The 26979-nt window shown below is 42.6% G+C and overlaps 1 protein-coding gene and 1 long non-coding RNA gene across 2 annotated transcripts; one reads left to right on the forward strand and one right to left on the reverse strand.

Annotated features, from left to right (window-relative positions):
• Positions 1 to 15464, reverse strand: LOC114140778 (uncharacterized). The gene is made up of 3 exons (XR_003594679.1): positions 15364 to 15464; positions 9398 to 9400; positions 1 to 14 (listed from the first exon to the last, which is right to left on the reverse strand). It is a non-coding gene; the product is annotated as an uncharacterized LOC114140778 (long non-coding RNA).
• On the forward strand, positions 14484 to 26228 carry ccdc135 (coiled-coil domain containing 135). The gene is made up of 18 exons (XM_028010986.1): positions 14484 to 14627; positions 15988 to 16112; positions 16910 to 17048; positions 17133 to 17258; positions 17519 to 17713; positions 17780 to 17926; positions 18791 to 19009; positions 19089 to 19226; positions 19762 to 19828; positions 19903 to 20031; positions 20107 to 20235; positions 23067 to 23302; positions 23444 to 23641; positions 23892 to 24002; positions 24874 to 24975; positions 25052 to 25246; positions 25366 to 25508; positions 26001 to 26228. Exons 2-18 carry the CDS (start codon positions 15994 to 15996, stop codon positions 26086 to 26088), a joined length of 2481 nt encoding a protein of 826 aa, XP_027866787.1. The 5' UTR covers positions 14484 to 14627; positions 15988 to 15993; the 3' UTR covers positions 26089 to 26228.
• Positions 26229 to 26979: the final 751 nt, after the last annotated feature.

Genomic DNA, 26979 nt, shown 5'->3' on the forward strand with positions numbered 1-26979 from the left:
ACAAAACAAACTTTCTGACCTTCTACTTCCTTTAACAGCAGAATCTCTTCTCACGCCAGAACTGGACACATCTGAACCTTCTGGACCCTCTGGACCCTCTGGACCTTCTGAACCCTCTGAACCCTCTGGACCTTCTGAACCCTCTGAACCCTCTGGACCTTCTGGACCCTCTGGACCCTCTGGACCCTCTGGACCTTCTGGACCCTCTGAACCCTCTGGACCTTCTGAACCCTCTGAACCCTCTGGACCTTCTGGACCCTCTGGACCCTCTGGACCCTCTGGACCTTCTGGACCCTCTGGACCTTCTGGACCTTCTGGACCCTCTGGACCTTCTGAACCCTCTGAACCCTCTGGACCTTCTGAACCCTCTGAACCCTCTGGACCTTCTGAACCCTCTGGACCTTCTGGACCCTCTGGACCCTCTGGACCCTCTGGACCTTCTGGACCCTCTGGACCTTCTGGACCTTCTGGACCCTCTGGACCCTCTGGACCTTCTGGACCTTCTGGACCCTCTGGACCTTCTGAACCCTCTGGACCCTCTGGACCCTCTGGACCTTCTGAACCCTCTGGACCCTCTGGACCTTCTGGACCTTCTGGACCCTCTGGACCTTCTGGACCCTCTGGACCCTCTGGACCCTCTGGACCCTCTGGACCCTCTGGACCTTCTGGACCTTCTGGACCCTCTGGACCTTCTGGACCCTCTGGACCCTCTGGACCTTCTGGACCCTCTGGACCTTCTGGACCCTCTGGACCCTCTGGACCCTCTGGACCCTCTGGACCTTCTGGACCTTCTGGAACCTCTGGACCCTCTGGACCCTCTGGACCTTCTGGACCTTCTGGACCCTCTGGACCCTCTGGACCCTCTGGACCTTCTGGACCCTCTGGACCCTCTGGACCTTCTGGACCCTCTGGACCCTCTGGACCTTCTGGACCCTCTGGACCCTCTGGACCTTCTCCATGTTCACTGGAAACTCTGCTGTTGCAAAAGAATTCACTCGTCTTGGATGTTTTTAAAAATCAGTCATGATCAACACAATTTGGCTCTTTAGATTAATAAAAAAATATTTTTTAAATAAATTGTCTAATGTCAGAGTGGAAACTGATTGCATAATTTAGACTGTTTAACAGTGTTGTATAAAGTACTGAAATCTCAGAGTCAAGTAAAAGTATAAGTATCTCTCCAAAATATGACTTTGGTAAAAGTCGAAGTCACTGACTGAAATGTTACTTGAGTTAAAGTCTTAAAGTATCTGAAACTTCTTGTACTTAAGTATGGAAAGTACTGTAAAAATGGATGTACTCAAGTAATGTAATGAAAAGTACAAGTAAAAAGTAAAACAAAGCAAATGCAGTTTGAATGACTTTTTTTATATTTTGGTAAACTTGTCAAATACACTTAAAATAATGTACACAACCAAGTGCAGGCAAAATTAAACCTGCTAATAGATATACCTGCAGGCATCATTTAGTTAAGAAAATTAGGTGCTTTACCAATAGCACAAGGTTAACTTAACCTGCTTTACAACTGAACCAGCTTCTTAGTAAACCCTCCAGGACAGAAAATACTAAGTTTTTGTAAGCCTCAAGTTTTCCCTTCAAGTAAGGTCAGTGCTGAAAATGAGAAAAATAAATAGTACAGAAAATGCGGCCAACATGAAGAAAAAGAGCTGTTACGATTACTCTACTTCACAAATCAGTGAATCAGTCAATGCTACAGTCAGTAGGTGGTGCACACAACTGGTCATTATGCAAAAGAAAAAAAGAATTGGGAGGGAAATGCAGCTTATTGGCATCTGTAAACCTGGTTTTGAACTTGCATGCCTTTCCTATATTCGTTAAATTTAGTCTAAATTGCTATCGCTATGGCTTCTGTCCCCCTTGAACAGAGGAGTCTAGGTAGCCTGCTACAGTCAACATTAGGCCTAAGCTAAATACACCACGTATGGAACTGAAACAATGCCAAACAAAGTTCATTTATGGTCAACGTTTCACAATACAGTAGTGTCTAGTGACCAAGCTATAGTTACTGAAACAGGAGGATTATAGCCATTTCATAAGACGTTACCTCGATGTGTTTCTTCAAGTTGGACGGGGAGTTTTTGTAAGATAGAATTTCCACATCTTCGGGCAGGAATAACATAAACTGCATGCGGTACGACGAATCTTTAACACCCACTGTTAAGGAAAATGATTATTTTAGTGCTAAAATATTTACAACATGTGTAAAGGAATATTAAGCATTCTTATTTGAAAAACAGGTTTTGTGGGACCCAGAGAGAGGCCCAAGGAGACAAGCAGACGCCTTCCACTGTCTGTTTAACAGCACACAAGAGCCATAAAATTAGTATTTCCATGGAAACGGCAGCTGGAATGTGGGAGGAGGAAACTCCAGGGGAGTCGGCGAGATTTATATCAGGACTTCGGTGCTGGGGACATTCGTGCACAGGATTGGGGGTTTCCCTCCTGCTTGGTGTGACAGAGAACAGATCACCTTTGAGTTGAACTGTAAGGAGGGGAGTTTCGCGGGTTTCTCTGGGGCCGAAACAGGTCTCTGATTAGTTGAACAACAGAACGCCTTCGTTGCATATATTAAAATACGGAAACACCTCTTTGGTATAAGATGACGTGTAAGGAGGAAAAGAGTGAGTTTTTTCCATCTTTTCTCCACGTGGGCGCCTTTGTCTGTCTTTGTGTTTCGTGTTTGTCTTTGTCTGTTGTTATTTTGTGATAAAATGCATATCTCTGTACCTTTGCAGCTTTGTTAACTGATTCATGCGTTGCTTTGTATGAATTAAACTCTGTGATCTGTGACGTCAACACGCCTTGTTTAGTTTCGTTTTACAGCTGCCCGCTGCTCGCCGAGAGGATCCAGGGCTTTTAAGGAAGAGACGAGCCAAACGTTTTGTTCAAAGTTTTAATAAATAATTCTTCCTTTACACCACGAAAGAGTGTATTGTGTTTAAATAAGGCCATGGGCTCTCATCACCAGCTGGTGGTTCCCCTGGAGCCGTGTCCGACGTAGTTGCAGTCGTTGTGATCTCCGTCTCCTCCTCCATGTGGCTGCGGCTGATTGCGAGACTTGCTTTGTGTTTAATGGGAGAAGCGAAACAGGTGTATCCTACGGTGGCCGACAGGTGCAAATGCGCAGCAAAAGAGAAAACATGCAAACAAACAAAAAACACGCGCACAAATTAAATGCGGCAAGCAAAAAGCGAACAAAATGCAGCAAACAAAAAAGAAAACACCCCCGAATGAAATGCAGCAAACAAAAAGTGTTGAAAACGGAAGTGCTCCAGACCACTAGGGGGAGTCAAAGAAAATCGAGCCCGAGCCCAGAACGGTATGACTGACACAAAGTCTATCACGCTACCCATAAATTATTCTGTTATTCTATAATATTATAAAAGACGGCGTATCTTTTTATAATATAAGTACGTATAGTATTTATACGTACTAAATATAGTTATATAGTACGTATAACTATATTTCTGAAAAGAAATATAGTAATACGTACCTTTACTTTCTTTCAAATTTCTTTCTCTGAATCTTGCATCTGGTCCCATAGAAATGAATACTATTTTCTTTGACTCCCCCTAGTGGTCTGGAGCACTTCCGTTTTCAACACTTTTTGTTTGCTGCATTTCATTCGGGGGTGTCTTCTTTTTTGTTTGCGTCTCTCTTTTTGTTTGCTGCATTTTATTCGCTTTTTGCTTGCCGCATTTAATTTATGCGCGTGTTTTTTGTTTGTTTGCATGTTTTTTCTTTTGCTGCGCATTTGCACCTGTCGGCCACCGTAGTATCCTATTGGTGGTGATGAACAAACCCAGGCAAGTAGGCTACGGACTTTGTTCGGTAGCCTGCTTGCTACTTGCCAATCAGTAGGTGGGGTCAAAACACTTTGTTTCTCTCTCTCGCTTTTTTGTAACGAGTAACTAAACCACACATTGAAAATGTATCGGAGTAAAAGTACGCAATTAAGTTCGGAAATATAGTGAAGTAAAAGTGAAAGTCATCAAAAATTTTCATACTCGAGGAAAGTATGAAGTACTCCAAAATATACTTAAGTAAAGTAGTGAAGTATTTTTACTTCGTTACTATACAACACTGCTGTTTAAAGTGACTGACCTCTGTTGGGAACCGGCGTTTTGGTTCCTGTTTGTCGGCGGTTCCTCGTTTCATCCACCAGAGGGCGCCAGAGGCAGCACTAAGGATGGGTGTGCCCGTGATTCAGCGCACCTGTTGTTCATCTTCTAATCATCCTGAAGCTTTAGAGGAGCGGACTGCCTGCCAGTGATGGTAGGAGACTCTCTGTGATTTGGTTCTCCGAGAGATACCTAGAGTAATTTCTCCTTGTCCTTTTCCTCTCTCAGGTGTTTTCCTTGAGACACTGAGTACTCTCGTTGTGAAGACCCAGCTCTGGCCTTCTGGATTTCCACTCCTCGTGATGCCGTGGAAATCACCCACTGGTTGCCCGAGCCCAACAGTCATCTCCTCAACCAGATCACCAGCAGTTATCGGAGTTTCCCCAGCTGGCAGTCAGACCGCTCCTTTTCCTTCCTCCACCACAACCAAATGAACCAAGACCCGAACCGGCAGTTACTCTCTCCCAGACTGAACCTACCATCTCACAAAGTAAGACCAGTCCAATTCTGTTCACAACTCACTTTTCCCATTACCACAAACTCATCTTCTCCCTCTGTTGTTCCTTAGTGAGTCGACGACTCCGTGAGCCTGATCCCGGATTTATTCTCTCTCAACATCTTATCACTTTGTGCAAATAAAATCATTTAACTGATTACTATTCTCCTGTGCTTGTTCTGCTTGTGGGCTAAGAACTTAAAACCCATTATGACGACCTTGTTCAACAGAGGTCCAGTCAGGTGGCGCTGGCCGTCTCACAATGAGAGGAATGGAGATCAGCTGAGAAGTCCAGTGGTTGTAGAATAAAAACAGCTGGTTCTGGTTCATCATGGAGTTACGTCTATTTCAATGACAAAGAGATGCATCATGGGAGCACAAAGCAGCATCACAGCAGATCCTTCCTCCAGGATTTTTTTGTCATAAAAGCCAAATTTTGTGATGATTGATTTGTAAAAGCAACTAAGTAAATTCAAATTCTCTCAGTTTCCGGTGAACATGAAGAAGAGATTCTGACATTTTAGTTTTTCAGTGAAGAAAAAAGAACATCTGAGGGTGTGAATACTTTTTTCAGCCACTGTGAATGAATCTGAACACAAAAGTTTTTAATCTTAAATAGTTTGCAGAGTAGTTTTATCTCTGAACATGTTCCACTGCTGAGGTTCCAACTGACTGAATCTCTGCTTTGGTTTTATTTCATGAATCAACAAGAACCTGCAGCCTGATGTTTCCCATCAGGCCCAAGGAGTCAAATTAGTGATTTACAACTTGTTCAAATTGTTTTTACATGACTGCATATCTCAAAATACACATTGTTGCCTTCAATGCAAATGATTTAAATCAAAACTTTTGCATGTTCAGGTTTAAAGTCAGAGGCTGAATATCTGAAGCCACAGATTAGAGAGCAGAGGATGGAGAAAGTTCTGCGCTTCTTCTTCACAGCTTCAGGTAAACTATTATAATTTATCTGCTTTAAACTGAACCCGTAACTTCAGGGTCACGATAAACGTTTACTGAAGAAATCTTCCTCTTTGGAAATCATCATAATTAAAATATTTTTTTTTAAATTGTAGTTGCACAAACACAAAATATTACCAAGTAATTCTGGTCTAGTTTCTAGTGCAAATTTCCTTAATATTGATTAAAATAAATTAGCATATTGTTTCTCTAATAACATGGAAAATGTCTTAAGTTAAATAATCTGCCAGTGAAACTAGAAACTTTTTCTTCAATATTCAGGAGAAACTGATGTAAAACCAGCTCCTGTTTCTTGCTGAAAAGCTTTTAAGTTAGTTTTATCTTATTTCAAATGAACTAAGATTTTTGCACTAGAATCCAAAATTACTTGGTGAGATTTTGTGTTTTTGCAGTGTGTTCTTTATCACTTTATCTATATTTTCTGTTTTGTGCAGCTCTGTGCGCTGCCGCCTCGCTGGCTGCACGTCAGTATCGCTTCATCTACGAAAAAAATACCTGGGCCGACGCACAGACCTACTGCAGACAAACACACACTGACCTGGTCACTGTGGGCAGCCTGGATGTTGCTACGACCCTGAACAACATGGTCAACCTGATCCAAATGGGCAACGAAAGAGACGTAAGGCTGGCTTAGTCTCATCTGGATGTTTCCTCCATCCTTCATGTCAACCTGTTACCTTCTAGCTGCTGCTTCCTGCAGGCCTGGATCGGTTTGTACGAAGACATCCAGAGCTGGAGGTGGTCTCTGGTGGACGGCTCCTTCTACCAAGGCTACAGCACCCAGTACAGGAACTGGGTATCTGGGCAGCCAGACAACTCTGGGTCCAACGAGCCCTGCTCAGAGATGAACGACCTTGGGCAGTGGAACGACCTTCCATGTGAGGCGAGGCGTAAACCTCTCTGTATGTCTGTCAGCAACGGTGAGCAAATAAAATATCCATTTTACTGTTTTGACACTAAATTATTTAGATGTTCTTTAACAAATCTCTGCCTTGATTTTCTAAAACGTTTTCAAATTTCCAGATAATTATCTATAATCAATCAGAAGTTTGCATTAGTGTGCTGACATTTAGGGAGAGTCCAGACGATGATGTCACGGCTTTATAAGCTACGGGAAAAAATCAGGAGAAATCAGTCAGGAAGTGCAGGATTGTAAATCTCCACCTGTCTGGTTCAAACCTGGGTGAAACTTTCACCAATTCTGTCCGGAGAAATGGGACAGAAAAGCAGCAAACTGTTGTGCTAAGATGAAAACATTTCTCTCGAGTCCTAAAGTTTAAATAGAAATTCTTATTCTACCAAATACTGACAAAATAAACTTCCCAGTCTGATCAAATTAGAAAACGTGTCTCTAAAATCATCTTAATATTCTAATGTTTAGCATAAAGAAATGCTGAGTTAGCATACATTCACACCAACTGTGGTTCGTCTACAAACCTCGGTCTGGGTCCAGTGGAACTGAACTGAATTGCACAGAGAAAGAGAACCACAGCAGCTGGAGGAGGAGCAGATGGTGAAGTTTTGTTTCCCAGTCAAACCGAGTCTACCGGACTATCAGGAGAGAAAACACTCTTAAAGTCAATGTCTGTTTTACAGTGTAAATATGTAATTATCTGGTTTCACCCATGCATCAATAAATCTACACACACTGATCAGTAATGTGAATAATGTTTTTACATTTTAACTCTGATATTTTCCTTTTTGCACATTTCCCTGAGCAGCAGATGTTCTCAGCGGTTCTACGCAGCATTTTAAATTTTTTACAGTCCATCTTCTGTTTGCTTTCAGCTCAGTCAGCATCATTTTTTGCTGTGAACTCCCTGATGACGTGGATCCAGGCGCAGAGCCACTGCAGGACGTACTACACGGACCTGGCCAGTGTGAGGACGTCAGCAGAGAACAGCAAACTGCTGGCAGTGAAGCCTTCAGGGGAGAGCTACTGGCTGGGCCTCTACAGAGACACCTGGAAGTGGTCGAACGGAGACGGCGCGACGCTCAGCTACTGGACGTCCGGCCAGCCTGACGGCTCCACTGAGCACTGCAGCACAGCGTACTTCAGCGACGCGGGCAGGTGGAGGGACTGGTTATGCGGCTACGCCAAGCCATTCATCTGCCACTACGGTACGCCATGTTTGTAGTCTTACCTTCGCTCACCAAAGAAGTAGAACATGTTAGGATCGAAAATGTTTCCTACTGGACCAATGGACAAAAGTCCAGCCTGACATGATGTAACTAATTAAAGGGGCAGTATCGTGTTAAACTGACATTTTTTAGCTTTCCATCATGTCATAATGTTATTCCCTGGAGTGCTGCTTTGATTCTTTCATGCTTGTTTGAGAAGTTATTTAATCTCCATGGCAACCATTCAGCTGTGCAAAACACCTGGGTGGACCTAGCCCCGCCTTCGAGGCACAGCTCCTCCCCCACTCTGCTCCGTCAGTGCTGAGCTGGTTATAGGAGCTGCTGCTCAGAGCAGCGCTGGTACAAACGATGAAAGGTTAACAGAGGAGCCATGTTGGATGACTTCCTGAAGGCAGGGCTTCAGAAAGAGCAGGAGGTTTTAAAGAGACAGAGGCCCAATTTCAAGCCGTTAAAACAGGAAGTAAAATTTTTTAAAAGTCATATTTGATATATAATTTTTATAGTAACTCACGGTAACGGTGTTAGTTGATTGTACTATCAAATGGCTCTCTGTGCCTGGAAAACACATGATACTGCCTCTTTAAAGGATCTGTTTCTTTCCTCAGACCCGGTTCCTTTTACAAAGCATCTGATGAAAGTAAAGCTGAGCAGCTCCACTGTGGACCTGAACGATGCTGCGGTCCAGACTGACCTGCTCAACCAGGTAAACCGGCTTTGGTTCTGTAGGTTTGGTTCTTCCTTTGGCTCGTCTTGGATCGTCTCTGTTGCTTTCAGTTTCCTGGAGTTGAGTCGACTTTACTTCTCTTGTTTTGGTTGATCGCTTCTTTCCAAAGATAATAACTTCAGTTTCTGTTCAGCTGGAGAAAGTCATTTGTTCCAATCATCTGTTCAGTGCTTCAATGTGTTCGTAGTCACCTGATGACATCATGATGTAGATCCAGGTATCATCTGCGTCGTCATGGTAACATAACTTGTTCCTGTTTTTCAGCTCAGACAGAAGCTGCAGGATGATGGACTGAAAGGAAACCTGAGCTGGAAGCAGATCGGTGGGAAAATCTTCTACACGGAGCAGAAGGTCTAAGAATGAGGGGGAGAAATCTCATGTTTTTAAATGAAATTCACATGAGAACATTATGATTTTTTTAGCTTAATCAAATGTGACTGAAACATTTGTAAGAAATTCATCTTTCTAAAACCAAACCTGATTCATTCTTAGGAGAAAAATATCTGTGTGCAGATTTACTGTTTCTGTAAACAGAATAAACCCACATTGTTTAACAGGAAGCCAGACTTTAATTCTGAAAGTCATGAAACACTGCTGTTTATTATATTTATTTAATTGCTTTTGTTTTCATCTCATTTTGAAACAGAAGCGTCTCCTCCTCGGTTACTCTGTTAGCATCATGCTAACTTTCACGGTGAAGTTTTACACTTTATTTTCTGAGACGTCTTCACTGCTGTAAACTGAAGCCTTCTGCATTTAAAATTAAACTCAGATGAAATCTGTTCTCTTCTGGGATAAATGAGATGAAATGTGGAGCTGAAGAATCTTTTTCTGTGTCTGGATGTTTAAATGTCTTCATCTGTAAAAACAAATGCAATAAAAAGAGAAGAATCAGTCAAACTTCCCGTCCTTCACGCTCTCCTTATTTACATGTTTGAACCATGTTGTTCTTCTCTGTTTCATAATCCTTATGAGACATCATGAAGCTCCAGTAACCCTGTTGTTTTAATGTTTGGGTTCCTGCGGAGCAGCGACTCTCCGTCCTGAAGGCGTCGATCCGCCAGGTGAGTCGCACCTGCAGGAAGCGAAACCAGGAGTCAAATGAACAGCATGTCTGAATGGTTTGGACAGAGTATATATATGTTAAAATAAACACGAGTTCACTGACATGCAAATAGTTGGAGTCCATGGTCTCTGGCTGTTTAAAGGTCAGAGACCATGGACTGGAAACCAGTGGAGACAGACTGGAAACCAGTGCAGACAGACTGGAAACCAGTGGAGACAGGAGGATGGAGAAAGTTCTTCTCTACATCACTGGTGCATCAGGTAACTGGGATCATGTTTTCTTGATTTAATCAATGTTATGACCTTTAGTACAGACATGTTGTTCTATAACATGATGTATGCGGAACCTTAACAAGCACCGATTCTCTGTAAACAGCCAGAGACTTTTTAGAACCAGGAACTTTTCTTCCCAGTTTTCTGCTGAAAGCAGCTCATCAGATTGGATGGAAAGCATCTATAAAAGTTAAATTTCACCTTTTATCACAGAATCTTGGTTGAATTTAGTTCTGGACTTTGACTAGACCATTCTAAGATATGGAACCATGGCTGTATGCTCAGGGTGGTTGAACCTCCAGCCAGTCTCAGCTTTCCAGCAGGTTTTTACCTGGATTCAGCGCCATCAGCCCGGTTCCTGCTGGGGAACAGAATCCCCACAGCATAATGCTGCCACCACCATGATGAACATGACTAGGGTTGGTTAAGGGACATGCTTGTTGTAAACTCATAATAGGACTTTCAGTTTCTTGTTACTTCTCTAAAACTCTAAAGCTCAACATAAAAATGAATCTTTGTCACATAAAGTCCCAAAAACACTGAAACTTACAACTGTAATGTGAGGAGAGGTGTGAATACTTTTCTAAGGCTCTGTATATATAATAATTTCTCACATTAAATCTTTGTATTTTTGTTGTAGTGAATCTTTGTTTGTGCTGGATGTGTTTTGACCTGACGTTGAGCTGTGTGTTGCTGCAGCTCTTTGGGCCGTCTCCACTAGAGTTAAGGTCCAGTTCCACTTCGTTTATGAGCCGATGAGCTGGAGGGACGCTCAGAGCTGCTGCAGGAAAACCTACGCAGACCTGGTGACCGTGGACAGCGCTGAGGTCCTGACGACCCTCAGGACTCGAACAAAATGGCCGCCATAACTGACGTAAACACACTTCTCGGCCTCTGCTTCAGTTCTTTGAGTCTAAACTGCAGTAAAAGTGTGAAATGGTTGTAACTTCCTCTCTGCAGCACCTCTGGGTCTGAGCTCTTCCTAATTCAGCCGTTACATCTGATCTGACATGCAGCTTCATTCATAAACCAACAAATCTTTGTGATCCCTTTAATCAATCAATCAATCAAATGTTATTTGTATAGCACATTTCAGCAGCAAGGCATTTCAAAGTGCTTTATATCATATCAAACACAGAAACACAAAGCAACATAGAATCAACAATAAAAACACGACATTAAGTCAAGTTCCATCAATAAATTTGTAATAAATTTGTAATCTTTAAATCTCTGCTGCCTAACAGGATCTATTTCCATAAAGTTTGCAATGTTAATCCCTTCACATCCTGACTCAGTGGAGGTGTTGACTCAGGGTAACTCTGTCAGGAATGGATGCAAATCTCTTTACTTACGTAGGACTGACTACATCAGTCCATGTGAGGAGATGCAGCCTGACAACCTTCGTCTCCTCAGTGCGGCCGGGTGGAGCTTTTCTCCTGCAGTCATTGGTCGATAGAGGGGTCCGCTATGTACAGGTGGAGATTTATGGACCATGGCGGTCTGTAAGAGTACCCAGAGAGAACCCACTCATGCACAGGGAGAACATACAAACTTTATGCAGGAAGGGATGGTTGGATTCCAACCCAAGACCTTCCTACTGCAAGGCAGCAAAGCTTTACTGAATGTGCCTCTATTCAGCCACAACCATTTAAAGTCATTCAAAGAGTAAATCTTCCTGTCAGATTTGGAATACTTAGTTAAAATAAACACAAAAGTTATTAAAAAATGGCCAGATTTTTCAGAATAAATATTTGGAAGCGTGGGCGACACAAGCTGAACGTCTGTGACGTCATCGTTCCTTTCTGTTCGCCGGCTGGTAAAAAAAGTGACTGGAGAGAATCTGAGTTGAGCAGAGAAAGAATAAATCTGAGATCTGATACAAAACGACAAACAAATGGTGCAACCAACCTTCAGACTGTTGACATTAGACAGGAAAAAAGACTCTCATATGTCTTTAAATATAGTTAATATTAACGTCTGGTTTCAGCTGTACATGCTAAAATATTCAGACCATCATCATAATAACTGAACCAATCAAAGGTTTGCCCAGAGGGCCTTTGGGTTAAAGCAGCTGTTGTTGGTTGCAGGCCTGGATTGGTTTGTATGATGATGTGGAGAGCTGGAGGTGGTTCCTGTCAGACGAAGCTTTCTACCAAAACTCTGCGGCTCTCTAGAAACTGGCCGTCTGGACAACCGGACAACCGGACAGCCCCCAGGACGGAGAGGGCTGCTGGGAGGTGCTTGGGAACGGAGATTGGAACGATATTGGTTCTGCGTAAACCGATCTGTTCTACTGCCAGCGGTAAGCTGTTTATTTTAGTTTTATTTAACTATTTAATTTCTCTTTCAGTTGATCATGTTTTGCAATTCAACACTTTGCAATTCAAATATTTTTGAAATTTCCCACCCAGGGTTTATAATAGCAGAATAAAATGTTTTGGAAAACAAAAAAAGTCAAAAGCAAAAATTGTGGCTTTTTATTTTTTATAGCTAAAGAGAATTTCTGGCTTTGAGAAAACCTGCAACCAGTTCCTCTCTGCAGAAACGGTTTCATGTCTACTGCAAAAAGAATAAAAGTTTCGCCGTTTTTCTTGGATCTCACTGCAGATGAACTAATTTGAGCCAAAACATCAACAGCCTGAGGAGTTACTGTCTGCAGGGCTGTAGTTTAAACATCTGACCAATGCTGAGAATACAACATGTCCGCCATCAGCCTCTCTCTGTGTTCAGTGACCTTTACGGTCATCAACACCTTGATGAACTGGACTCAGGCTCACAGTTACTGCAGAACCCACCACACTGACTTGGCCAGTATGAGACATTCTGCTGACAATGAAAACCTAAAGGCAGCTAAACCTGCAAAGGAAGCCGTCTGGCTTGGGCTGCAGAGACCAGTGGAAATGGTCCAAAGGATCCCTACTCATTCTTACAGGGGGTCTGGAGAACCCAACGGTCCAGTGGAGAACTGTGCAGGAATGGACTTTACCAGCTCCGGACACGCCGGATATTAACAGACATAGAAAAACCTTAGCAGAAAGACAAGATACAAACAATATGGCAAAAGAATGCAAACATTTTGCAAGGGAATGCAAAAAAAAATTTCATAAGGTTTGCTCTAACGCCCACAAAATCAAAAAGATGCATACAGACTCAAATATGTACATAAACCCCTTTATAATGGGTTAATGTCTTTTAGTTGAAAGCTGAAGTTATCGGTTGTTCAGACTGGAGTTCAGAGGTCAAATTCATTTTATAAAAATATCTCTTGGCATAATTTCCAGTGGTGATGATGGAACTTTAACCACTCAGTCTGTTGATAAAGTGTTGAAAATAATGATGGTGTTTCCAGCTCTAAACAAGGTGGAGGAGCAGAAACCCTTAATATTAACCCTTAATAATACAAATATGGAAATTCTGCCATTTGTGAGAAAGAAAATCTTTGTGCAGATTGAAACTGTGGCGACAGCACCAGGGTAGGAACAGGGATAAACCTGAGAAAATGTAGATGTAATTCTCTAAATTTAGCACAATGCAGAGGTTTAGAAGAGCGTATCATGACGACTGTACAATGTCAACGTTGAGATGTTGCAACTCCACACGGTTTTCCTGGGAGATGATGCAATTCATTGAAGAATGCAAAATGTCTTCACCAAAACTTTACTTATATTTTAATTTTTTAGGCTCTCAGTCTCAACGCATTTATTTTTATATCATTTTAAAAATGAAAATACATTAGGTTAGTCTAGGTTAACTTAGTAAAAGAGGGCCAGTTTTTGCTAATTATTCTTTTAATTTCTGCTCCAGCAGAAGCTGAAGGACCAAGGAGTGACTGCAGAGGTCAGACTGAGGTGGATGAAGCAGCCGGATGGAAACATCTTCTACCAGGAGAAACAGGACGACCAAAACTGAAATGTAGAGTTCAGTGATGGATCAGCATCGCTCAAATCTTCCTGAGCAAATTAAATATTACCAATATTTAATGTTTTTTAATATAAACAGCCATGGGTTTTTTAGTAGAGCTTATAGTTTAAACTGAATTCACTTTGTTTGTAGCAAATTATGTGCAAAGGCAGAAATTGCATCTTTGTTTCATTATAGCCCAGTTTGTTCAACAGTTAATAAATGTTTAATCCAAATATATCTGACATTTTCATGTATCCTGCAGCTGTTGATGCCTTTTCTCTAAAATCTAGATTTAAAACATTTCATCTATCTCAGTTTAAACTTAAACAAATACAAATGTTGGAAATTCAATCAAAAATACAAAAACTACAAATATTGTTAGGAATACAAATAAGAAAATAAATGTGAAAATTGTTTTAATAAAACAAAAAAACGTTTTTGCGTGTGTGTGTGTGTGTGTGTGTGTGTGTGTGTGTCATTGATAAAATAGTTTTCCACTTATTCCATTCTATAGTTTATAGCTCAAAGTTTATTTCTGGAAGTAAACTTTACCAGCATTTGGAAATGTTGCTGTAAAAAGCTCTTATTTAAATGTTGAACACACTTTAAACATCTCCACACATCTCCGCTTTAGACTTTTCAGATAACTTAAAGTATAAAACAAAACATCCAAAGAAGTCAAAGCAGTTTATTTGCCTTCTGGAGACTCTAAATCGGTAAATGGCTGAAAGTTCTACGATCTACGAGGCTACGTGAACGCATCTTTGTAACGCGTCACGTGGTCGTTCTGTTACTATGGATACAGAGAACCAGTGGTCCTGTTTTAACCGCTTTAGTTAAAGTTTCTCGTTTAAAATTGCTGATTTCTTTGCTTTAAAAACGACTCCGACACTATTTAGATTAGGTGAGTAAATGTTTCTTATGTTTTCTGTGGACTGACCTGTTTAATTCGCCGATTCTAACTAATTTCACTGCTATAAATTTGTTTTTATTTAGCGGTTAAACTTAACCACAGTTAGCACCTTTAGCTTCGGTCTGTTGCATAGCAACGTTCAGTGTTTTCATTGTGCTGCTGTTTCCTCCTTTTTCACTCTGACCTCATGTCATCTTCAAGCCTGTAAAGATTACTATTATAATTTTTATTACTTGGTGAAAAATAGCTAAATACATTCATGCAAGACAATTTTTTTAAATTAAATTACTAATGTCTCTTGAATCCAGTTCCTGGCAACAACAGTAGCTATTCTTGCGCAATATATAAATGTTTGAAACATGTTTTAAATAAATAAAATTCATGTAGGTTCGATTCCCGGCCCGGGATCTTTCTGCATGTTCTCCCTGTGCATGGTGGGTTCTCTCAGGGTTCTCCGGCTTCCTCCCACAGTCCAAAAACATGACTGTCAGGTTAATTGGTCTCTCTAAATTCTCCCTAGGTGTGTGTGTGTGTGTGTGTGTGTGTGTGTGTGTGTGTGTGTGTCTGGTTGTTGTCTGTGTTCCCCTGCGGCAGCCTGTCCAGGTGACCCCGCCTCTCGTCCGGAACGTTAGCTGGAGAGGCAGCAGCTCCTCCTGACCCCACCAGGGACCAGGGTGTTAGAAAATGGATGGATGGATAAAATTCATGTGTAACTTTGCTGGATGACTAATTGTCTCAGTAATTATTGAGATAAACAATAATATTGTTGTTTTGAGATCATTTTCAAGTAATATAAAGATAACAGGATAATTATGCAAATCCACCCTCTTAAAGCCTAACCAAGTTTAATTTAGTAAAATAAAATAAAAACATTGGAACTAGAAAACATTTTAAATATCCAAAATAAAACACAACAACCAAAACAAAAATTTAAAAATACAACTGAAACCATCATAATTCATTTCATAAAATGGATTATGAAGTTTCTGAAAATAAAACTGCCCTTCAAGAGATTTTAATCACCAGAACTGAAATGATCGAGCTTATTTTTACTTATTATGCGATTAATTGACTATTTGCTTATTGCAACAGGCTCTCAGATACTTGTTTATGAAAAGTTTTAAAACTATTCTTAATTTCACATCCTTGCTCTACTTTCTGTTGATCTCTAATAAATCCAGGTAAAAACAACAAAGCTCGTGGTTGTGAAGAGCAGATTCACAGACAGAAACAACCTGCTATCCGTTTTTAATTTAATTTAAAAATGAAAGATTTTCTTCTGGTTTTTACCAATGGCTTCACAGCATCTGCAGAGAGCAAACGCAGCATAAAACCATGTTTACTGTTCCAGAGGAAAATGGAGGCCGGAGGGAAGTTCGTATTTGACGATGAATTTCAAGAGATGGAGAAGAAGATGGCCTTGTCCAAGGAGCCGGTGGAAGAGGAGAAGGAGGATGCGAGCGACGATCTGCTCATGTGAGCAACTCAAGCCGTAACAGCCTGCAGGCAGCTGAGGAGGGTAGAAATAATGAACAGAACATATTCATGATGTTCAGGGTTACAGACAACAGGCCTGAAAAACACTGACTGGAAATAACCAGAGAAATCTGCTGCAGCTTTTCTTTAGGTTTTATCAAAGTATCTCTTTTTCATGATAAAAGGGTTTGAACTTCTTAAACATACCAATCAATCTGTTTTTTCACTCAATTGAACAAATTAATTAACTTTAATTAACAAACAGATTACCTTACTATACCTGAGTAAAAAGGGAGCAAGAAGAAGAAAAATCTCGTATAATTTTTCCCCTTTCTGAATAATTACAAAATTAATATCCAGGGCCCTATACATTAAATTAATATTAGCTGAAAGCAGCATGTCATTCTCATCATTAACTCAAATGTGTATCAGACTTAATCGTTTTTGTCTTATAAAATGTCATGAACTGATTTCTGGTAGAGCATTTTTTCCATAATTTAAAAGTAGTACCCATAGTTTTACTTTAGACATTATACTTTCAAACTGTTTCTTCTGTCACTTGAACTCAAGACAAAGAACTTTTGTAAATGAATTGGCAATCATCTCTTTCTAGCTTTAAAAATAACTAATAGCATTTTGAATGAACCAAGTCCCTTAGATTCTACATTTCTGGTTGAAGATAAGTTCCTCAATCTGAAGACAACAGGATTAGAAACGCTGCATTGTTCCCTCCTCTGTCTAAAACTGAAAGCATTTTATGAGGTGAGTGAGAGTCGCCCCCTGCTGTCCGTCTGCAGCCCTGAATCCTACAAGACCAACTCTCAGAAGGAGGAGCACCTGCTGGAGATCGCAGAAAACTTCCAGCGTCAGTATTTGCTGCTGCATCCTGACCGTAAACCTCTGCTGCTCTACCCAGTCAATGAATATGGAGTCAGGGTAACAACTGCTCCCCCAAATAAAATCTGCTTCCACCATTAAACCCTCTGAGCCCCAGAACTGTCTCTGTCCTGTCCCATCCAGAAGTTTGTGTCCACCACTCTCCGTCCCACAGAGACCGGCCTGTGGGAGCTCCAGAGCTGGCAGGAGTGTTCCTCACTGGTGGCTGACTTCCTGTCCCTGCAGCTGCTGGAGCCGCCCACACTGGTGGTCAGTACGGCAACACACACACACACACACACACACCTGGTAAAGATAAGTGGACAAGTTAAATGTCTTGTGGACAGGCTAAATGTGCCCCTACGATGAAATGATGGACCCTTGACAGATAGTTTTGTCCATCGTGTTTCTCGTTAAGTTCTCTGTTTAAGGATATATCTGACTGCTGACCGGTTAATCAGAGCGTTAGATCAGGACGTCCATGTCCTCAGTGTGTGTCTGACCGTCCTGCTGTGGACCGGGCCCTGCAGCCCGTCCAGCTGTTCTCCCCTACAGCGGTGCTGCGCAGCCAGAAGGCCACCAGCTTCGAGTCGTCCACCCTGCTCTGCAGCCTGCTGCTGGGCCTCAACTACGACGCCTACGTCGTCAGCGGCTACGCTGCCAGGGAGATGTGTCTGCTGGACCTCAGCCTGCAGCAGTGCCCCCTGCTGGACACCAAGGCTAAGGCAGGCCTGCCTCACACACACACACCTCTCAGACTTCAAGGTTTCTGAGTGGATTTGTGTCTGCAGAGCAACCAGGGTGAAACCTCGGACCAGACGCAGAAGAAGTACGGGGTAAAGTGTCCGATGGAGCTGACGAGCCGTTTCCTGTTAGATCAGGAGAAGAAGAAGCTGGAGGCCCAGGATGCTGCGATTCTGGAGAAGGAGCTACAGGAGGTAAAATGTTCCAGCTCACCTCAGAACCCAATAACTAAAGGTTCAACCTGTGGAATTTCATGGTCTGAACAGATACCAGAAAAACAGATAACAGCTAATAATTAATAATAAAATTCATCGGCGTGAGCAGAAATCCGTCCCATCAAATGTTTACGGTCTAAATCTGATGTTCAGGTTTAATATTACTCTGCAGGACTGACCGGTTCCCCAGAGGGTCCAGATCATCCTGCTCCAGCAGCAGAGGCAGACACAGACTCATGAGGCCTACAGAGGGTCTGGACCCTCACCTTAGCGGTGTCAATCACCCCCCAGTGTGGCGCTGCTCTTTGCTACGCTGCAGCTAGCATAGCATGTAATGAATGCTAAGGCTAGTTAGCATGGCCACCGATGACGGCTGATAAACAGTTTTACTGTAAAGGTGAATTGTTTCTCCGGCAATAGCACATTTAACAGCAAGTACATACGGTTGATTGGCAGCACTAAGCCTCTCCTCCTGTCTCTGATTGATTGTTTTTGGTGCATTTCCTCAGATGGCAGTAGTAGCTCAGGGTCGAGGTGGAGGAGAGCGATCATTTCACAGATTATCTGTCCCAACATGGTGACAGATGTTTATAAAAGTTGCAAACTGCACCTTTAAATGCAAAAGTTCTTTAATAGTTTTTGCTTAGTTACTGCTCTGTGTTATTCTCTCAGCATATGGCCTTTTTTGAGTTAACGATTAATTGATTAATGAATTAGTTGACCATTATTTGAATAATCTACTAGGCACGATTAATTACGATTAATGTGATTAGTCGATTGATTCCTATTCCGGTCCTTCTATCCGTCCATCTACCTCATCATCCTGTTTCCTTCCATGAGCAGGAAGCGAGCATCCATCTTCCAGATCCCCTGAATGGTTTCCGGGTCCACTGCTGGGTTCTGGTTCTGTCGGGTCGGCGCAGCATTGAGGAGAACTTCTTCATCGACCCTCTGACCGGCTGCAGCTATCCCACCGTCCATGACAGCTTCCAAGGCATCGAGAGCCTGTGGAACCCCTTCAACTACTACGTCAACCGGCAGATCTGCCATGCCGGCTGCAAGGTGGGTCCACCCAGCACCAGACAGTACCGGTCCAGATCACCCACCAGTACTCTTACCAGACTCCCTCTGCTGTGAGCAGGACATAAACTTTGACCTGGAGAACTCGACCCAGTGGGAGCCCGTCCTCCATGACGGCGTCAGCCAGCAGCAGCTGATCCAGGCCGTCCACCGCAGGATGGAGTACCGCTTCATCGGACGACTCACCAGCGAACTGGAGGTCAGAACGCCACCTGTCTGTCTGTCTGTCCAGGAAGTAAAGTAATCCAGTTACTTTACTGACTGCTTATTTTCAAAAGTAATTAGTTACTTTAATACTCACTTTATTTAGTTGCATTTCTAAAAATGATGCACCACCTGAATAATGGTATAAATTCACCCATAAGCCTAATTCCATTTCTCCTGCATATTCCACCATATAAAACTTAATCAAATGAAAACATCTCTTTTTAAAACTTTTTAAATTCGTGCATATTGAAAAATTAAATTCAAACTCAAAAACACTTTATTGATCCCAAAAATATTACATCACCAAAAATAGAACCCTCTTTTAGATAAGATAAGATAAGAAGAATGTTGTTGAATATTTAAGCCTGTTCACATTCCACTGAGCCTGGAGGGAGGCAAGAGAAGCCTGGTGGCCTGCCAGGCTTAAACCCTGCTTGTTCCTGAAATAAAGTAATCAGATTACAGTAACGCGTTACTTCACTGCTGTTCATCCGTCCATCCATTAATTGTGAATTGTTGTCTTGAAGGAAGATTTTCCCAGGAAGTTTTTCCTGATGAGATCTTGGGTCAGCAGGATCGGCATCACAAGGAAAGGTGAAACCGTAAAGCAGGTTGTTGACCTTCACCTGTCCTGTGAGACGTCCAACACCTGTCCCTCTGTCCCCCAGACATGCAGACGAGGTTTCCTGGAGGGAAGAAGGTGACCCGCTACAGAAAAGCAATGCTGGAGCGATTTTCATCCACTGTGACCAACGATGGCCTCATCTCCAGATTAACGACGTACCAGGACCTGAGCTGTGAGACTCCGTCAGAAACGGTTCACTTTGCCCCATCTGCCATCGTCTCTGATCCTGTGTCTGTTTACGTTTAAGGCACAAAGGTCGCCAGGGTCAAAGAGTGGTACAAGTACAGGAGTGATGGGCTGGAGGAGAGAGAGTTCAACCAGCTGGAGAACTCCACCACCGAGCGCTTCAAATCCGGACGAGCTTTCGACCTTTTATGTAAGTCGACTGCTAAGCGCAGCAACCAGGAGGAACTCACCGGCTGTAACTGGCTGCTTGTTTAAACTGGTTTTTATCTGGAGAAACTGCCAAAATAAAACAATATCCAGGCGAAAACCAAGCAGGACAGCAGAACAGAGCTTGTTGCTGGCAGAACAAAATTAGAAAATATATCTCCTCTTCTGTATGTTTCCCTGCTTTAAGCATTGTTAGCTCATTGAAAGTTTTCCTCAGGACTCCTAACATTTTGTCAGGTCAGGAGCTCTGTTAAAGCCTGAGGTGCTTCAGGTTAACTTTTATCCTACCAACGGAAAATCCTGAGAAAAATCTGAAAACATTCTAAGAATTTTCCTAAAATCTCGTCACTATGAGCTACTTTTAGTCTGAGGAATGGGCCCAGATCTTTGCCTTCTCTGTGGTAAACGTCAGTCTGAGCTTCAAGATCAGATGAAACCTTAATCTGTTTGGTCTCTTTCTGCCTGGCCTGACATGAGCAGCAGCAGCCAGAGCAGAGGTGGGCAGAGGACAAAAAACTACTCAGTTAAATGTAAAAAGTGTCCATCCTAGAAATTACTCAAGTAAAAAAATATTTGGTAAAAACTACAAACAAGTACTGAGTAACTGATCAGATGATCAGTTAATGGCCTCCCTAATGTTAAGAAATTACATCATCAGAGGGACAAAAAACAACTTTATTTATGAAGCACTTTATACACCGACAGGACCAAAGTGCTATACACAATCATAAAATACAAGGCAATTATAAAATAGAAAAGATTGAATATAAAATACATATTAATATACAGACACAATAAGACAAAGTGAAAACCTCTCAGATTTTGCCAAAAGCCAAAGAAAAAAGATGGGTCTTAAGAAGGACTTAAAAACAACAAGTGAAGAAGCCAAAGGAAGATCGTTGCATAGCTTGGGAGCTGCCACAGAAAAAGCCCGGTTCCCTCTGAGCTGCACTTTGTCTTTGGTACCTTCAGGAGCAGCTGATCAGCTGACCTGAGGGAACGGGACGGTGTATACAAATGTAACAGCTCAGACAGATAGGGAGGGGCGAGGCCATTAAGAGCTTTAAAAACAAATAAAATGATTTTAAAATGAATCTTACAATGTATTGCAACCAGTGTAAGGAAGCTAAAATAGGGGAAATATGGTCATATTTTCATGTTCCTGTTAAAAGATGTGCAGCAGCATTTTGTACCCTCTGAAGCTGGGAAATATAGGAATCACTGAGTCCTATATAAAGTGCATTACAGTAGTCCAGCAGTGTGGTCAGAAGTGCATGGATCACTGTTTCAAAGTGCTGCCTGGAGAGAAAAGGTTTTACTTTGGCTAGCTGCCTTAAGTGGAAAAAGCTGGATTTTACAACGGCTCTAATGTGTGCTTCCAGCTTTAGACCAGCATCCATCTTAACCCCTAAATTGGTAATAACTGGCTTCACATACTGGACCAAAGAGCCAAGATTGGTCAGGGAATCTACAGTGGATCTGCCAAAAATCACTACTTCTGTCTTATCTTCATTACGTTTCGAGAAATTTAGGGCCACCCAGGCCTTCAGATCTTCCAGACATAAAAACAGACCGAAGAGAGGTGGAGTCTGCGTTCTTTAGTGGTAAATATATCTGTGTGTCATCTGCATAACAATGAAAAGCAATCCCATATTTTCTAAAAATAGAGCCAAGAGGAAGGAGGTACAACAAGAAAAGAAGAGGGCCTAGAACTGAGCCCTGTGGGACACGACAGTGGAGCAGAGGGAGACCTACGGGCATCAAGACAGACACAGAAAGTACGCTTGGCCAAATAAGATTTAAACCAGTCCAGAGCTATGTGACCGATTCCCACCCACTGTTAAAACGGGAAAGTAAGATGCCATGATCGACTGTATCAAAAGCTGATAAATCCAACAGCACCAAAACAACACAGTCACCAGAACCAGTTGCTAAAAGTATATCATTAAAAACTTTTAAAAGAGCTGACTGTGCTATGAAATGGTTTAAAAGCTCTAAAATGTTATGTTCATTAAGATAAGCCATTAGCTGATTATAGACTACCTTCTCAAGAATCTTTTAAATAAAAGGCCGTTTAGAGATGGATCTATAATTCTCCAGAACAGTAGGATCCAAAATCGGTTTCTTAAGTAGAGGCTGCAGAACTGCATGTTTCAGAGCTTTAGGAGCAACACCTGAGAACAAGCTGCTATTTACAAGAGCAAGGACTGAGGGACCTGTAGTAAGAAAAACATCTTTAAATAATAGGAGAGGAATAGCATCATCTGGAGAACCAGTTGGCCTTAAGTGACCAACCGCCTCCTGCAATGACTGCAAGGTCTCACATTCAAAGCTGTAAAACAGCAGGACAAGCACAACGACTGCAGAGGGGACGACCTGGGCCCTGATAGAAGAGACTTTCTCATCAAAAAAGTGTAAAAAGCTTTCAGATACAGTAGGTGAAGTCTCCATAAAACCACTATGTGGATCATTTAGAACAGAGATAACAGTTTTAAATAAGATAGCAGGATTGTGACAATTGATACAATCAGACCCGACAGGTGCCTTCTTTGGGCATCTTTTACAATCTTTTGAAAACAGCGCCAGCATTCCTTCAATATTTGGAGCAACACCTGTAATTTGTCCTTTTTCCATTTGCGTTCAGCTCTGCGACAGTCTCTCCTGCAGCCGAGTGACCTCGTTTAACCAGGGTTCACGCTTGGATTTTGGAAGATTTAAAATCTTCCCACATCCGAATACGTTAAGATGCCGCCTGGTCTGTCCTAATTTAATCATGTAACTGATTGTAATGTTGGTGTCTGTCTCTCTGGTCAGTTCACTCCTGGAAGCCAGTGGATTCTGGGACTGAGCGAGAGATGAGGTTCCACCGCCCCGAACAGGACGGCCTGGAGCAGATTGTGGTGTCGCCACAAGCAATAAAGAAATCCTTCAAGTGCCGAGACGACTTCCTGTACTTGAGACACATTTTTTTCCGTGAGGGCGGAGTGATTTCCCCTCGGTGTTCTGCGGAGAACGGCCATGAGCCCACCCTGGAGAATCTCAATGTGCTGGTAAGAGGTAAACTGATGCTGGACAACATGCACTGACGCTTTAAATAGATGTGTAATCTTAAAATTGACGACCAAACAGTTGGGAGCGCCACACGTTTCTAGGGTTTTATGCCCCGGCTCTTGTTCTTTTGTGTGCTTCAGAAAGTGGTGGAGCGTTTCCATAGGAACCCCTCCAAATCTGTCAGAGAAGACGTGGCCCAGCGGGTGTTTCTGGTGCCGGAGATGAAGACCGAGTTGACCTATCACCTCATGGATCACCGCACTATCCCTTCCAGGAAAAGCCTCAAAAGAATAGAAGATGATGAGCCAATCACAGACAGCATGTTCTCCTTCTTCTTGGTACGACTGAATCTGCAGCTGAGGCCGTTAACTCTCCCTGTCACAAGCTTATGAACTTCACACATACAGATGTTTATGAGCGCCCTGAGACCGTCCAAAAGATCTAAGAGTGAACATGGTGGACTGACTGATGAAAACATTTGTGTGGGTGTTGTTTTATTAGTGAATATGTGTGTGTGTGTGTGTGTGTGTGTGTGTGTGTGTGTGTGTGTGTGCGTGTGTGTGTGTGTGTGTGTGTGTGTGTATTCAGGTGGACATGGCTGAGGAGCCTCCTGGGCCCCTGTCCTGGTACAGGTTGGTGAAGTACCTGATAAGCGAAGAGGAGAAGATCGCTCTCCAAATCAAAGCATCTCTGGTGGAGGTAACGACAGGATCACATCAGATCTTCTATCCTTCTGGTTTTCTTTGCTAAGTATAGAAGAGACTGAGCGCTTTCAAAGTCCAAAGAGAAACTCAGACTGTTGATTAGTACCACACGATGATGATAAATCTGACTAATATAAAGAGTTACTCTGTGCAGTTGATCCCCAGAGCGCCTCTCTCCAAACAGAAACATCCTGTCTCTCTTTACGTCTTTAAAAATGAAGTTAATTCTCCACAGTAGGATTTCTCTTTTGTCTTTGGTAAAGGCCACGACCCGTTTCTCCCGCTATCAGTAGACATGCAAATTTGTTTTAGCTGTATTTACCCAGAATGCCCTGCACTGTAGTCCACTTCCTGCTTTTGGAGCTGTCTCCACACATACATTCAAACCGCAGTTGACTGCAACCGAATCGAACCGTTTGTTGGTCTGGGTTCAAACTCTGAACCCAGAGTTGATTACGTATTCACACCTCCCCGACCGAACTGGACCTTCTGGGCAAACGGACTGGAGTTGGATTATAGTGGACTAAGCAGGGCTGGTGTGAACATTGTTTTGTTGATTGGTTGAAAGATTGAGATTGTTCAATTAAAGTAAGATACATAGAAATAACACAGACAGCTCGGCCATCTTGCTGCTACGCTCTCCTGGCTGGCTGCATAGCGCCGCCGTTAACGACACAGCCGTAGACCTTCAGACTGTCGTAGGAACTTGTGCCAGTTTTATTGTGGATGGTGTAAAACCGACGGCATGAATCTGATCTCCTCCAGCCAACAAGCTGCTCTGGTCTATGCTGATGTTTAACCAACGCTTAAGTTCAGTAAAGCTCAGAAAGTTTTAGATTGATTCTGACTTTACCTGATGTGAGCAGATGGAGACCATCGTGGACTGCAGGAAGCAGGAGGAGAAGGAAGTGGAGGTGTTCTCCTCTCCACTGGAGGAGGTTATGGCCTGCAGGGAGAAATGGGAGGAGGTAGGAGAGAAATCCACCCAGACAGCAGGTCAGGCCTGTTTGTGACGCCATGAGTGATTCATGTCTGCTGCTGTAGGAGCTCACGTCCAAAGAGGAGGTCCTTATCCTCCATCGGCAGGGAATGGACGTCATGGTGCCGTACCTGGCCCGGCTCGGGAACTCAGAGTCTCTCACTCAAGAGGAGGCCACCTCCTTCTGCCACGGCTGCTCAAAAGCATTTACAGAAAAACTGGAGGAGCATACCGACTTCCTGCAGAGGAACTTGGAAACGGTGCGGCAGAGCTCCGCCGGCAGGCCAACATCTGTCTGTTTAGTCTGAACAGACGATAAAAACACGTCATTTACACTAAAACATCGCTGAGCAACGCTCCTCCATCCATGTGTGTTCAGGTGATCGAGACCCAAGCAGAGGAGAATGACAGCAGGAACCACCTGCATGACCCCACCATGAGCCAGGAGGAGGCGGAGCTCGCCTGTCACCTGTGCTGGGATAAAAAGTTTCACATATCTGCTGCCCAGAGACGCCTCGACAGGTAAACACACACATACCATTTAAAGTGGAACCAATCTGGATGTGAAAGCATAGCCTTTAGTGGAATTATTTCAGCCAATTGACACTGAGGAGTGTGGCCAGGTGTTGGGATGAGCAGAGAGGGTTAAGCTGAGAGCGATTTTTCAGATCCTGTAGCGACAACATGAAGCGCCGGTCGCTGTGCAGTGATGGTCCTGACTGAGCAGAGCAGAGTGCTGCTGTAAGCCCCTCCCACGTCCTACGTACTGCAGACAGTCTGCTGGCAGCAACCTGGCAATTCCTGCAGAGTGATGCATCACACAGAATAAAACATCTTTAGAGGTTGTGGATTAATAATAAAAAATCATCACAGCATCAAAAGAAAGATAAAATCAACAACAAGATTAGAACTGCAGAGTTTGGGAACGCTTGGACCAGAGAGCCTGTAGGAGCCTGCTGAGCCGTGTGTGTGTGTGTGTGTGTGTGTGTGTGTGTGTGTGTGTATGTTTTACAGGCACAAGGAGAAACTAGAGGAAAAACATGAAGCTTTCCTGGTGAAGCTGCTGCAGAACCCTCTGCTCTCCTCTCACTTCAGCAACTGAACTCAGCAGCAGCCGTGTATTCCACCTACCAGGAGTCTCTACTCTGTCCTTTTCTTTACTGATCCACGATGACGCTCTAAAACCGCCATGTATCAATCAGACCACTGGAATAAATAGTTTGAACTTTGATGTTTCTGTAATTGCAGCATCTAGAAAATCCAGAATGTGATTTTTTTCATTGCTGATTCAGTTGATCTGGAACAAAAAGCAGAACTAAATTTGTTGTCTGTTCTTGTCCATAAAGCAGCTCAAACTCAGGAACACTGGATGGAGATAATCTGTAAACATTTTGCTGCAGGTCAATAGTTGGATTTAGATTTAGACTTGAACTAGGCCATTCTAACCCATTGATCAGTTTTGATCTAAACTAGTGATGAACCGATATGACAACTTTGGGCCACTGTCACAATTAACATTGCTGCTATGACCAATGAGCGATATTTACTGATATTATGTATTATATATATTTTCCTGCCCTTTTGAAACAGCATCACTGTAACGTGACCAACAAGATGGAAATAAATATGGGCAGTACTTGGCACTGCTAGCTAAAATGTTAGCTAACCCTTTGGCTAACACTAAACCACTAGATCAAAGTGGCATTTAGTTTAAGCTAATGCTAACTCCAATGCAAACTATATTTGCTCTTGAAAGGTTGGGAGGCATGTCTTGGTTTTTAATTGTATTCATTTAGAACTTTATTCCACTGAAACTTTGCAAAACATGAAGTTACTTAAAGATTTAAAGATTTTAGGGGAAGTTTGTTGCATTAATCGTTTACAAAGTTAGTAAAAATGATAAAGTGCTAAGCAAAAAAATTAAATTAAATTAAAAATAGCTTTGCTAAATATTTTTGTAATATTTATCTTTTAATGAACTCTGAGCACCTTC

Source organism: Xiphophorus couchianus, chromosome 24 (assembly GCF_001444195.1).
Source record: "Xiphophorus couchianus chromosome 24, X_couchianus-1.0, whole genome shotgun sequence".
Classification (NCBI taxonomy): Eukaryota; Metazoa; Chordata; class Actinopteri; order Cyprinodontiformes; family Poeciliidae; genus Xiphophorus; species Xiphophorus couchianus.